At 37.4% G+C, this 15,515-nt stretch overlaps 1 protein-coding gene and 1 long non-coding RNA gene across 8 annotated transcripts in view; one reads left to right on the top strand and one right to left on the bottom strand.

The window, feature by feature from the left end:
- Window positions 1–15,515, top strand: part of LOC134658288 (IQ motif and SEC7 domain-containing protein 1) — a 262,519-nt gene that overhangs the window by 220,720 nt on the left and 26,284 nt on the right. For 5 of the 7 annotated variants that reach the window (XM_063513891.1, XM_063513890.1, XM_063513897.1 and 2 more), the window contains 5 exons: window positions 9,079–9,257; window positions 11,341–11,482; window positions 13,116–13,205; window positions 14,306–14,526; window positions 15,339–15,459. In XM_063513891.1, coding sequence (XP_063369961.1) covers window positions 9,079–9,257; window positions 11,341–11,482; window positions 13,116–13,205; window positions 14,306–14,526; window positions 15,339–15,459 — 753 coding nt within the window. Of the gene's footprint in view, window positions 1–9,078; window positions 9,258–9,295; window positions 9,407–11,340; window positions 11,483–13,115; window positions 13,206–14,305; window positions 14,527–15,338; window positions 15,460–15,515 lie in introns of those variants that run through there. The other 2 variants (XM_063513896.1, XM_063513894.1) reach the window with 2 other exon arrangements.
- LOC134658330 (uncharacterized) overlaps window positions 1–15,515 on the bottom strand; it is a 150,729-nt gene that overhangs the window by 116,798 nt on the left and 18,416 nt on the right. The window lies entirely within an intron of this gene.

Raw genomic sequence — 15,515 nt, 5'->3', positions numbered from 1 at the left:
TCGATAACAGGAAAAGTTGATAAAATATTATGTTTTATCATTATGACATTTATATTTTGCTACTACTATTCCGCTCTCTTATAATGACTACTTATCGTCAATAACATTTTGTTAGACGAATTATGAAGAGCGATGGCGTAACATAAAACTTTTTTTATATTTGAATCTCTGGTGAAAAGCTAAAATAATCTATATTCGGGCAAGTTAGATTCCCTTGACGTTAAGTTAAATAAATATAAAATACTCGAAACACCCCACTGCGTTTGATATACTTATTGAAGGTAAATATGGCTGTAATTTACAAATAATAAACCGCGCTCCTTCAGTACCTATACTCATTTTATGTGCCGCTTGTTGTTTTTGAAGTTTGAAGTCTTTAGATAAATCTTAGAATGGTTAGTCACTTAGAATGGTCATCGAATGTTTAACGAACTGTATTTGTTTTACGTCAAAATTATTACGTACCGCATCTAAACTCAACGATTCTAATGCCTATCGGAAACATACAGATTTCTAAAGATACCTATCACAATAATCAGTCTCTTTTCCACCTGCTTTCTAACCTAAACGGCACAGATCGTGACAACGTCTCCGAGTATTTTCTCTGCTAACAGGATATCCACGATTTTCATTGTTTACTTCACGTTTGCGTTTCTGTTTGACTTAAGGCTGATTAGAACATTTTGAGTTAAATGTTTATTCATTTTTCCAATGTTGAGTTGAAAGGATTCTATTTTTGTTTCGTCATAACGTTGAAGTCATTCGAGTATTCAATCGGACCCAATTGGTGGGTATAGCAATTTCTTTTAACGACTGCAGTTTCATCTCGTTTCATTTTGCTGCCCAAAATGTGTTTTAGGCAGCAAAATATTTGTCTCGTCGTGATATTACATTAATACCTATACATCTTCATTGTTTGTTTTGTATTCCGATGATTCCATTAGTAAAAGTCGAGATCCTTAATCCTTTTCGAGAACCATACATAAATTTCCCAATAACCGTTTAGTTCCGAATGCGAATTAGTTCATATCTAATGGCTCAACAAAAACAATATAATGATCGAAACTGCTAATATTTCAGTTAATAATTGAGAAATGCGATCTGCAGAGGATAACAGCCGGCCAGACATCCAAAAGCATTTTTGCCCAAGCTAGCTCGGTCAGTGATGCTAATGTTGACGATAACTTACCAAATAAGGATAAATACATAAATCATTACCTATCACTACACTCCAATGTCCAAGCATTCCCAGAAGTAGAAATTGCTCCAGTAATCTCGTACGGTATCCACTCATCGACTGTGATAACGCGTCGGTCACGCTCGGCTCGCTCGAGCGCCCACTGTCAAGGTACGCTGCGCTGGCGCATGCCAGGATTAAAAAGACGCAAGCGACCCGATTTACATGTTGGGATATGACCTTATGAGGATATTAGGACATTAATCATCGTTTTGATTTGAATATGGGCGGTGGTAATAAGGAATGAATTCATGTTGGGATTGGTGGTTGAGTAGTTTATTGACAAGTAAGTAGGTGCTTAGTGATTACTGATTACCTATTAGTTACTAACAGTTCTGATAATCTTCTAATAAGTTCAGCTTTCACACTATTACACTATATTAGTTTCCAAGTAACAGTTGGAAAGATTGTTTTTTTGATTGGACACAATTACGTTGTGTTTTTGTCATCCACATTTTCTCCAAACTCAGAATCGAAATTTGCTATTATTTGGATTCGGAATTTAAGAATATGTTGAATTAATTTAGTTGTACTCGTATTAACTACTTTTTATCCTCCGTTTTGTCACGCTTGTTACCAACGATGACCGATGATCTCTGAACAAGTCTCACCAACAAAAGGTCGATCAAGATCGACCAAGAGAAGAGAAGCACAAAAAGCACACAATTGACAGATGACGAATCAACGCCGTCTCTTTAGACATGAATAAGATAATTTCCGCTCTGTGCTTGGCTTTCGGTCCTTGTACGAGGGACTTGTTTAGAATTTTTCACTGAGATGTGTCTCCACTAAAAATTTGTGTTGAAAGGAGAGTACTGTGCTTAGAGTAAAAACCGCTTTTCGAATCGTTAAATGTTTCGGATGTGTTGATTTTTTTAATATTTTGTAGGTAGAATCAATAATTCTAATAATATTTGAAAAGATCTAGATTCAAGAAGAAAATAGGGATGATTGGTCATTCTAGTAAGAGTGATAATTGGAAAATTTTGAGCCTGTTTTGCCAACACAAACATACATACTGTGTATTTTTTACTTTTGTATTATAACAAATCTACCAAATAAATAAAATGTTATGCACACATTATGCATTCGTTTCAGTAGATCTGTGTTATCTCTATGCTAATATGTGGCTACGCTCTTTCATATTCAGTTATTTTGTCCGTAAAATATGGCATCTAAATATGGATCTAGCAGTTTCATCACGTAAGTGTTTACATTTTCATCAACTTTATCTCCATTCTCCATGTCAACTTCACCTACATTTCCCAACTTTAAAATTATCTCGTTGTAAGTTGCCGAAGAAGTCTTAAGCCTCGGCGGCAACTAAATAGGTCGCGGAATTTCTCGACATTCGGGTAAGTAGGACTTAATGCCGACAGCACTTTCTTCACGCTTTCAGCTTAGTGTTGGTATTTCGAAGTTTAGAGTGCAGTAGCTTTTGGTACGGGCTTATCTTAACAAACGAAGAGTATTGTTTGTTTTCTATAGTGTTAATCATGAAAGAAATCTTTTAACTTTTTTATTAAAATACATAAGTGGTCCTCTCGATCTCAATGAGGTTTTTGGCACTTATTATTCACCTTTCTTAAGTTGTATTAAGGTATCACTACTATCACTAGATACTCGGTGAGGAAGACCAACCGTTAACTAACGTAACAATTTGGCAAATTGTCTACAACCGTGATTGAATACGTCTTGACATCAAACATGCTCTTGTACATATAAGAAGTCAAAACACTTGTCCAGCCTTTCTCTTGTTGTAATTATAACAAATAGCTTATCCGACTAACTGGTCGGTACCCACGTTACAGTAATTTTGACACGCTCTGTTGACCCCCCAGAGTATGTGGAATTATCATATTAATACTGTTAAGCGCTTTATGGTCTTGCGATACGGTGTTTGACTTCTTGAAAAGGCCCTTAACAGTAACTATAACACCGGTCCCAGTACGGAACCTTAAAGGACTCCCTTATAAGCAACATATTATCATCGTATATCACGAATTTTCATTAACTAATGAGGTCGTTCCATCCTTATCTGATCAAATGCGAGCGGCAGGGATGGCGACTTAAAATCAGGAAAAGCATTTGTTTGTTTCTTACAAAAGCGTCCCAGAATTCCCTTTACTGGGCAAACATTTAATTAAGATAATGAAAAAAACGCCTTAAGAATAACGCTTGAATGTGAGTTGGGGTTTATGAAACTCTCCATAACATTTCTATAGCACGTAGGGGACGTTTAAATTCTTGGCTTGTAACCGAATATTCCAGAAATATTTTCTGAATTCCAGATGAGAAACTTTTATATTTTCTATTCACCTGGCGAAATCGTTGGTGAGGATATGTTATGCAATAGATATTATGTATTATTATTAATTTATTATCCGGTTTAGTAACTATTATAAAAATCATCATCATCATTCATGAAAATAATATATGGATTGTATTTGCACCAGAACTAGCGATTGTAGGAAACATTTACGGCAAAAACTTTATTATCATTATGATGTTATTCATTTGAAATATTAACTACGAAATCATTATTGATATATTCAACAAAATTTCATAATTGATGCATTGTAAATTTGTAAATTTTGTTTACATAATTGAAGAGTAAAATCATCAGAATTGTTAGTGAATTTTCGATGATTCTGTCTCTTGTTTATGTGTAGGTATACTTACTTGTAAAACAGATGGCGCTGTAGTCAGAGTAAACATCGGCTCCACGTATATTTGCATTTAAAAAATAGTTAAATTGAAAAATAGTGATTGAAAAGTGGTCGAAAACATTGTAAACATTTTGTAAAGTGAACGTTATTAAGTGCAGAACTCAAAATGTAGCAGTTAAAATAATACAGAGCAACATAAATAATGACGGTAGCTCAGGAGACTTTTACAAATAAGTGATAAGGGAACTCAAATACATAATCAAGTGCATTGTGATTCACCATAACTAACGAACTATAAAATATATAAAGTGCAATAACTATTTAGTGAAGTGCTACAGAACTTTAAAACGAAAACAATAAAATTGCACTAAAAATTACAATATCTACCGTAGCCGCTAATTAACTTCAGCGCCATCTAGCGGGCACCACTAGTGATATTCAACAAGCTTCGAGCGCTATACAGCTATATTGAACCACCAGATTTATCCCTGCATCCTCACGTAGTATCGCTACTCACCACTAGAGGGCGTGAATTTCAAAACTAACATGGATCAACTCATTAAATCTATTAACGAGCTGGGCGAGCAACTAAAGCAGATTGACACAAAACTCTGCTCAAAAATAGACGCTCTCGATAATAAGGTGTCTGCATACAAGCAAGAGCTCGAAGAAATTAAACAAACCCAAGATGCCCAAGAAATGAGATTGGACCAGCTAGAACGAGAAGTTAGAGTCCGAAATCTTGTTTTCTTTGGTATTGTAGAGACAGAAAGGTCCTATTTTGACCTTGAAGAGGTGGCTTTAAAAATAATAAATGAGGACTTAAAGGTGGAATGCTGCAAAAACGACATACAACACATCAGACGGCTGGGAAAAAAAGGCGAGAAACCTAGACCGATAATAATTGGTTTCACGACTCTAGGAAAGAAAATTAAAATCCTTAAGAATAAATCAAAGCTTCAAGGATCCAGTTGTTACATTAAAGAAGATTTCCCTGCTAAAGTATTAAAAGAACGAAAATCGCTACAGGAAGACTTAAAGAAAGAATTAGATAAGGGTAACAAGGCTATAATTAAATATAATAAACTAATAATAATACCTGAAAAAAATAATCCGAATAACAAAAAGTCACCTGCTGGAACAAGTAATACTAAGAAGCGATCGCTAGATACATCTCCGTCCTCCGTAAACAAGAACCTAAACCGCCAGGTGTTAAAGAAAAATAAACCGAGTACAGATAACCGAAATATAAAACAATACCTAACATTCCAAAGGCCAGAGTCACCAAAAACCGGAGGAGACACAGACAATGATGACAACATATAGCAATCAGCGCCTCCTCCATTATACGATAAAAGCACATTTTACAAAAAGAAAACAATCAACCGATGTTCCCCAACACGGCCGGTCACCGCGGGGACAAACGACCGCAACCCTCCACTCCAACCCTTATACATCTGCACCTACAACGCACGATCTCTATTATCTAACGAACGACTGCTAGAGTTCAAAGAAGCAATTTCAAAAATAAAATTTGACATAATTGGACTCTCCGAGATACGCAGAACAGGCTACGAAATTCTAGAAGACAAAGAACACATATTCTGCTATTACGGAGAAACCAAAGGACTGCATGGCGTAGGATTTATATTGAAAAAACAATTAAAACCAAATATAGAAAGCTTCATTGCGATTTCGGAACGAGTATGCATATTAAATTTAAAGTTTGATAGTATTAACATCTCGATAATACAAGTATATGCGCCTACCAGCACTGCCTGCGAAAATGATTCTGATGCTTTTTACGATCAGCTACAAGGAGCTTTTGAAAAATGCTACAAAAATGTGATCGTAATGGGCGATTTCAACGCTCGCATTGGACAAAAGCTGCCTGAGGAAAGTAGAGCTTTTGGAGCATTCTGTTACGGAACGCGTAACACAAGAGGCGAGAAGCTTATACAATTTGCGCTTCAAAATAATCTATCTGTTATTAACAGCATATTTAAAAAGGACACTAAAAACATGTGGACGTGGATCTCACCAAAAGGCACAAAAAGCCAACTAGACTACATTATGTCCAACACAAAAAATAACTTTACAAACATAGAGATTATAAATAAGCTTAATTTTCCCAGCGACCATCGCCTAGTAAGAAGCACTTTCCAGATCGTAAAATCAAAGAAATGTAGAGCAAAATATAGCCTCCAAAATACAAACCTAAAAACACTAGAAGATGAAGAACTGTTCCAGCAAAATCTGAAACACAATTTGGAAAATAGTACCTTATCAACTTGTCAACATGTAGAGCTATATTATTCTGCATTGAAGAAAGGCATCACGGACTCTATGGGCTCTAAAAATAAAATAAACAATAAACCTAGAACTATACTTTCTGAGAACACAAGACTGTTACTAAAAAGAAGATCTGAACTGCAACACAAAAAACCGCGATCTAAGGAAGAGAAACAAGAACTAGGAAACCTATATAAAAATATACACAAAATTATAAAGAAAGAATACGAATCCCATAGACAACATATAATAGAGCAACACTTAACCACCACGGGAAGCCTGAAAAAAGGATACAAGGAGCTTAACCATACAAAAAAATGGATACCTTCTGTGAAAGAAAATGCGTCGCATAAAGAAACATTTTCCAGGTCTAAAATCCTAGATATTGCTACGAATTTTTACAAAAAATTATATTCTAGGAAAAAGAGTGCATGCCAATATGAAACTGAAAATACTGAAAACACGACATCTCCACCCGCCTCACCATCACTTCAAAGATTCACGGACAACGAGATTTTGAAGAAAATTAAAACTTTAAAGAAAGGAAAAAGTTGCGGCCCCGACAGTATTTCTAACGAAATAATCATAACCGGAAGTGACATATTAGTACCCTATTTAACTAAGCTTTTTAACAAAATACTGGACTCTAGACAGATACCCAATGAATGGGCGAAATCAGACATCATTTTATTGTACAAAAAGGGTGATCCTGGAAACATTGCAAACTACCGTCCTATAAGCCTACAACCATGCCTCTACAAGCTTTTTGCCTCATGCTTAGAACAACGCATCTCTAAAATTACTGAAAAACACCAACCAATAGAACAGGCCGGATTCAGAAAAACTTTCTCAACAATGGACCACATACACGTACTGGATCAAATAATTGAAAAATATGTAGAAAAACAACATCCACTATACTTAGCCTTCATTGACTACGCTAAGGCTTTCGACACTATTTCTCACGCTAGTATATGGAAAGCTTTATACGAATGTGAATTGCCGTCAGAAACCATCGAACTCATTCAAGATATCTACAACAAGAGCGTTAGTCGAGTGAAATTGGACAAAACTGGTGCCGAAATACATATTCGAAGAGGTGTAAGACAGGGGGACCCCCTCTCTCCTACATTATTTATCACAGTTTTACAACATATTATGAAGAAACTCGATTGGTCAAAAAAAGGCATAAACATAAAAGGAAAATACCTAAGCAACTTACGCTTCGCTGACGACCTAGTCCTTTTCTCAGAGACAGCATCACAATTGGAAGGGATGATAAACGAACTTAAATGTATTAGCCGTGATATTGGTTTGGAATTAAATATCGACAAAACGAAACTCATGTCCAACAAAGCTCATAGACCTATTTTCGTCGAAAACAGACAGATAGAGTATGTAGAGCAATATATATACTTAGGTAAACAACTGTCTCTATCAAAGTCTAGACACTGTGACGAATTAGAAAGACGCATTACAATGACGTGGAATAAATTCTGGAGCCACAAGGAAGTCCTAAAGTCTAACATACCCTTAAGACTAAAAAAGAAAATTCTGGACTCATGTCTCCTACCTTGTCTTTCCTACGCAAGTCAAACATGGATATATAATGCATACACGAAAAGAAAAATTACAACTTGTCAAAGAGCCATGGAGCGGAGCATCATGAACCTAAAACTTAGAGACAAACAACGTCATACGGCTATAAGGGAAAAGACTAAAGTTATCGACGCTCTATCACATTGCAAGAAACTAAAATGGAAGTGGGCGGGCCACGTGGCACGAATGAGCAACGAAAGATGGACTAAGAGAGTCACTACATGGGCGGGACCTCCCGGTAAAAGAAAGTCAGGCCACCCACTGGGAAGATGGACAGAAGACCTAAAAAAGTTTGCCAGCGACGACTGGGTAACAATAGCCCAAGACAGGGAAATGTGGAGTAAAATGGAGGAGGCCTTTACTCGTCAAGAGGTCCTTAATAATACAAACTAAATTATTGAATAGAATTTTACAATTTAAACTTGCATGTACATTAGTTTGATAATATTTAATTTAATTTAATAGTTTATTATTATTTAATTTAATAATGAAATATGTATATTTTTTATTAAGGAATTAAATGGCTTAAATAAAATAAATAAATACTTACTTGTTCTTTTTATTGTTGTAATTTGTGTTAAAATGTACGTTTCAAGTTTATATAATATACTACATTTAATTAAATACCTATCTGAGATGAAACGTCAACATTTGCACGTTACTCGTGCTACATTTGAATAATCTTGTAACTTGAGATTATAGCCCATTTCTAAAGAGATTTTGTTTTGATAATCAGAAGGATCAACGCATTTACGATCTTGCAACGTGCAGTGCATATGCATAAGACCATTACCCTCTTAGCCAGCTGACCGTAACTTGGCCTCCTGTGCCTGTTACCTAAATAAATATAAGTAAATAGAAAAACCGTAGGATTACGTGCCATTACAGAACAAGATTTACAACATCTGGACATGGTCCAGTTTGGACATGGACACAATAACCATAATTGTCTTCGTGATAAAAGTTGTTTTAAATCCTTGACTTCCTAAGTAGGTTACAGAGGAAGCACTCATAGGCCAGCCTGGTATGTTAAGGTAGGGCATAATTATATTACTGGGAAAAAACAGTGTATATACCTACCGTAGTACAGTCAGCAAAACTATTAGCTTACCACCTCCATATTTGTAATACGTTGAGGCTTGCAACTCCAGTAGTGTCCATTATACACACTTTGTAACCTATCAACTACTTCATCTTTATTTATGAATCCCATGTTGTGTTGTGTCACTTACATGATGTATTAACAATCTTAACTAACCGTATCCTTTCCTTTGCCCCCAGCTTCTCTCAGAAAGTGGACGAGGAGGAAGGCAGCGGCAGCGTGGCTCTCCATCCGCCGGACGGGTTTTACTCCCACCAGCACTCCATCCACAGCGGGCACCATGGCCATCACGCGGAGCCCGACCGGGGCTACATGGAGGGCAACAGATACGTCACTGCTGTGCACAGGCCCATGCCTGGTAAGTGTCACCATCATGCTCCATCCACCGGACGTTCTTCTCTCACCAGCACTCCATCCACAGCGGGTACCATGGCCATCACGCGGAGCCTGACCGGGGCTACATGGAGGGCAACAGATACGTCACTGCTGTGCACAGGCCCATGCCTGGTAAGTTTAATCTCTCATCTATGGCTGTCAAATGTTTGTTAGACATTATCTTGATTATTCTTTTAGATTTAAATTTAAATATAGGACGAGCGGCCTAGAGGAAGTTTAAAAGTTTACCTTTAGACAAAACGGTGGTAGATAGCCGTTATTTAAATTTTAAGGTAGTCGCAATATTAAAGAAAGAGGCACTGTGATTAGTTCACGTACCTAACCGAAAGGATAAAAAAAAACAACTTACAGATTTGATTGCGGGATTGTAGCCACAACTTACAATCAAGGTTAAGGGTATAGTCCTTAGGGAACGTCCGAGCGTAAGTGGGGGATCACTATAAGTGTCTTACACGTTTTGTTGTTGTTGAGTAGATTTACTTACTTGTGTTTCGGTGTAGCTCCTTGAATTCTCTTTGGCACCTTGCTGTTTGTTGATTACCTACTGCTAATGTAGCAGCGCACTTTAAATTTTAGTAAGATGGGAATTTCTTCTTGAATTTAGATCCTAGAATCCTAAATAATTCAAAAGTATTACACGTCCCATTACTGTGCAAAGTTGGAATATTTGTACAAGAGGATTTGGGAGTTTACAGCTTGGTAATGGGTGAGACTCTTTTACAAAGAAGCCGATAGGTACTTGTAAAATAAATTTAATGATCGTTCGAGAAGTAGGAATGAGAAAGAAGCTGATATTTCAACAATTTTTAGTAGGTAATTCCGGGCTAGAAAATTCAAAATAGCAATCATATAAAAGTACCTCACAAATTCTCAATATTATAACTAATTGAAACATTTTTTGGATAATAACTCGACACCGGCGCTTCGAACCGTCGTTTCGATGACTATCGATATTGAGAGACCGCTGACACCAAGTGCCAAACAATTTTAAAGCAAATAATAGCACTGTATGAAAAGTTTTAATGAAGCTATATCGTTTAATTAAAAACTGTTATCGATACACGTGCCAGCATTAAACATTAAAGATTTTGACGCGTAATAAGGAGTTAGTGAATACAGATTTTTACTTTATTTGTCAAGGCTTTGATTGTGCTACACACATGTTTAATTGTGAATAACACCATCTCAATTAAATGTAGTGGTTACTCTCTTTAAATTACTCACTAGCCTTGAGAAACATAGTGTCACTATATAAAATTAGGAACCATTCGAATAGTGACGTTGTTCCATTTTTCAAAAGTTGAATTTTCAAGGGTTAATCATTTTGTATAGTGACACTATGTTTCTCAAGGAACGCTATGTCCTTTCCCGGTTCTCAAACTATCTTTATACCAAACTTCATCTAAATCGGTTCAGTGGTTTAAACGTGAAGAGGTAACAGACAGACAGAAAGAGCTACTTTCGCATTTATAATATTAGTAGGGTTAATGTGTTGAATCACAGCTTTAAAAGAGTGACGTTTGTCAAGACTTGTGAGCACATCTTAGGGCCAGTTGCACCAACCACATTTGACAGACTGATCAACGTCAGCCCGCGCGCCCCAGCGCTTTACTATGAAACTTTCCATACATATAAATTTAGCGAACTCTGGTGCAACCGACCCTTAGTCTATAAGTGACGTCAACAGTTATTGACATTTCCTCACGTTGCTGCTGCAAAGTTTGCTGAGAAGACTTGCCTTAGACGGACTTAAAACATGTCGTGTTTTGGTATCCCCGATCCATAATATTACTATTTTTTTTATAATTGGAGTTATCGTAAGATATACCGCTAAGGATTTGAGTGGGATTAGGATATAAAGTGAACGCTCGTGGCTCAGAAATAAGCTCGGTTTGTAATTAATCCTGCCGCGATGGATTACACGCTATTGATTTAAATTAAGGCTTATTATTTTGCGGGCGATTGCTTTTGAAGTGATAATACGGTAGAAATGTTAGGCAATGTCGCTAATCCAATAAATCTAAAGCAATTTTAATTTGTTCCAGCCTTAAACCATTCGAACTCGTCATGCTCGTCCGCGTCGAACGCTTCGACCGGCGCCGGGCTGTGCGCGGGCGCCGCCGAGCCAGCGCCGCCGCTGTACATCGCCGCGCCCCCCGAGGGCTTCGGCCACGCCGTCCACAACAGGTATTACGTTCTTCTTTGTCGTTTCACTCTTGACGGTGATCGTTATTTCAGCGATTGGTGGAAGCTTAACACATCGCTATTCCTCTCTGTTGGCTGTTCTGACTCATTAGTGTGCCGAGCAATGGTCATTCACGCAATCTACAGAAACAGCTACAGAGGTACAACTATGAACAAGATCAGGGTACCAAACTGTGTATCACGGCGTTGTGTTTGGGACGCCGGGAATATGTATGCTTGCTTTGCTAGCTAATATATTTAGCTCTAAAACTGCGGACAGGCAATTTAATTTAAAAGAATAGACACTAGAAAAAAGTTTGGAAAACTGAACCAAACCAAAAGCTAACCGCGTCGCAGTTAAAAAAAATGGCATGAGTCCAACATGGATATCTGGCAGGACTGATCTTCAATGGAGAATACTTTTGCATAGCACCAATGCACCTTTGCGTCTGTGGTTGTAGCATGCAATATTGTGGTAACTGCAACTGTGGTAACATTTGTCCTCATTATCACGATGCTCTCAGAATGGGACTTTTTAAACACGAGTGCTGCAATATTTCTTCATCATTATACACCCCCATTTGCAAGTTGCAAGGATTATGCGGCATTGATATATTTCTTTGTAGAGAAAAGATAATATGCATATATACCTACTCTGGCAAGCCAACTTTATCAGTAAAAAAATGTGTGCTTAAAACTAGGTATAATTAATTTTGTAGGAAGTGCTCGATTGAATTCAACAATTAAAAGAATACTTGTTATACCGGGTGTTTCCTGTAACACGAGCAAATAATAAAAACATATACTGTACTCCTCAAACGATATAACTTTTGACTAACAACTTTTAAAAATTATGAAATTGACCTTATAATACGAACATGAGGTTTATTAGGTATTCTAGCTGAATCAGGGTTCTATTACGTTAGACAGAGCCTAAAGTTATTGGATCTGTGTTTGGCGCCGTAGCGCTATCGTATTGCCGAAGGCGTTTTCGCTGCATTTCGTGTTTCATGGGGCTTTGACTAAACGAGTGATATAGGAGCCTGCAGTTTGTGTTCATAATATTATACCAACTCGATCTTGATATCAATTTAACATTTTAACAGGCTAGCATATGATTTTGTAATGTTAAAAAGTAAGACCCGATTTATTTACATCGGACAATGCTTTTATTCACATACTCACGGGCAAACTTGCAGTATGTTATTTAAACTTCACATAATACGTATGAGTAGGCACAAAGGAAAATGTTATGTGATTATGACTATCATGAATCATTGATGAATGAATGAACGATGAACACTTTTAAAATAATTAGAATGTATGTAGTTGTTGTACATATTATATTGCGAACATAAATAAGTATATGAAATGAACGTCGAATGCTTATATGTGGCGGCACAGGGGACTTGTGTTTATTACTTGTGTTCCTCTCAAGGTATCGTGATTTCAATTGTCCAATGGAAGGCCAACCGTTTCTATATCTGTAGTAAAATTATTTAAGCCATTGAATATATTGTATGGATGGTGACTGGGTCTTCCATTACCGCTTATGTAAATATTATTTCAATTGGTCTCACTATGTACTATTGTTTCTTTAAATTTGTGTATATTTTATGTTTAATTCCTTCCATAGGCGTGGCACAGACGTGTCCATCATTGGAACTACAGGGATAACGCAAAAAGATCCCAGTTTATCCCAAAAAAGGGGTAAATTGACAAGAGGGTACGTCACGACCTTAGGAATGCCTGTATTGTGAACCCTTGGCTCGCCTAGATTACATTACTATCCCTAACGGCACTTGGTTAAGTTAATACAAACATATTTTAACCTTTAGGCGCCCGGAGATCTAGGCCTTCCATTCCATTGTATTTTGAACCTTTATTTCGGCAAGTCAAAAATGCATTTGTCTTGGCAATTTTTGATTTGTGTGCTAGAGGAGTTTAAGAAAAACTTTGACTGTTAAGGAATTTACCTGTCTTTGTCGCAGTTGTATTTTTTTAAATAATATGTTTGTACTGACTTAAGAGTTGTATTGAAATGACTAAGGCATGATTTTAAAATCTTAACGAAACTAAAGAAAACCCTGTGGAGTGCAAGAAACTTGTTTATACTTTAATCTTAAAACGCTAAAGTTTGTGAGCATGACATTAAACTCTAATAAACTTACTAAAAATTCTCAAATATATATATTCTTATTTAACTTAAAATAATCTTTCAAACATTTCTATTAGAATTTCAGTCAGCATAAAAATCTCTATTTTCCAACTATTACCTAAAACTCGTGATCATAGTAAACCAGGAATCATTAAATTTCAAGAATCTTTTCAATTAAAATATAAATTCAGCTAAACATTCATAACCTTGAATCAACTCACTACATGTTAGTTTTCATGTGAATCCAAAACACATCCTTAAGGTGTTATTCCGATATTGACTGCAGACGGCTATACTGAATGTTAAAATTACCTAGATAAAGCTCCTGCCATGATGATGGTAGAAAAAAGGCAAACACTATTCTTTACACACAACAAACAGCATTCTTTATCACACGACATACACAACTATTTAGCAATGTTGCAGGCAACGTTGCGTCGCCTTGCATTCTACATGTATTTTTATAAATATGTTGTGACGACGCGACGCGACGCAGCGCAGCGCACTAATAAATAAATAAATAATGGGACTTCACTAAGATTGCTGATCAATTGATGCAAACATTCAGTTGCTGCCTGCTCTCAATGTTTGAATACAACCTGTGCTACCTCACCACCCTCCTTAACTCACACCTTCACCTCTCTCAATACCCTCTTCATCTGTTCCAGTCGTTATGAAATGTCACAAGACCTGCTCGACAAGCAAGTTGAAATATTAGAGAGAAGATACGGCGGTCTCCGCGCTAGGCGCGCGGCTGTGACCATACAGAGAGCCTTTAGGAGACGGCAGCTCTTGAAGAAGTTCAGTGCCATCACGGCGATGGCGAAGGCTGCCGATTCCACGGCCAGGAGGATGCAGGACGGGCCGGATCATGGTCAACTAGTCAATGGTAAGAATTAATTAATATTAGAGAGAAGATACGGCGGTCTCAGCGCCCGGCGCGTGACTGTGACCATACAGAGAGCCTTTAGGAGACGGCAGCTCTTGAAGAAGTTCAGTGCCATCACGGCGATGGCGAAGGCTGCCGATTCCACGGCCAGGAGGATGCAGGACGGGCCGGATCATGGTCAACTAGTCAATGGTAAGAACATTATATCTGACGGTTAGGTAATCAAACCGAAATAGAGAACCTACAAAATAGTTAAAAATGGAGATAATGTTTTTAGCGTTACAATCCAAACATCTACTGTCATGCAACAGTCACGTAGAGGTGTAGCCAGTATTTTTATTCTTGCTTTGTAAGCGGATTTTTATTGCCGATTTTATGTTACTTCGATCGTCTCAATCGTCTGGCAATTTTACGGTGTCTAAGATAACATTTTTAAATTCTCTCGCTAATAGACAAACATACCACTTACTAGGTGAAAGTTAAGGCAGTTTGTTTTATCTGACTACATTAGCCCGTGGGATTTTGTTTTTTTTTTTACTTTTTTACTGTGAACATAGCTAGTCCTACGCTTAGACGGTTTAGCATGAGTTGCGTTCTCGCGCGCGACTCCATACTTCAAGTCGCGCCAGATGTATGGAGTCGCGCGCAACTCATGCTAGACCGCCAGGCGTAAAATTTTTGACACAGTTATCTCACCATTCTTGACCCTTATTGCAACGGATTATTTCAATGACCAGTTAATTGTATTAATTTTAGAACTATCTACTAGTTTTCTTTCCTTTGTCAACTGCAATGTCATCTCTCTGTTTTAGGAAACGACATATACGCAAACGCGCTGATTCAGAAGAGCCCGGGCGGGGCCGAGAAGGGGCTGGCCCTCACCAGGCCCATGCGTTCCATGTCGCTGCGAGAACGCCACGACATCGATATGAGGTAAAGGCCTACTGATTATCCAAAAACATCCGTCATACGAAAAAAATGCAGGATAG

The sequence above is a fragment of the Cydia amplana genome, chromosome 22 (genome assembly GCF_948474715.1).
Source record: "Cydia amplana chromosome 22, ilCydAmpl1.1, whole genome shotgun sequence".
Taxonomy (NCBI): Eukaryota; Metazoa; Arthropoda; class Insecta; order Lepidoptera; family Tortricidae; genus Cydia; species Cydia amplana.
The sequence above is the reverse complement of the archived record's forward strand: the minus strand, read 5'-3'. Positions and strand labels throughout refer to the sequence as shown.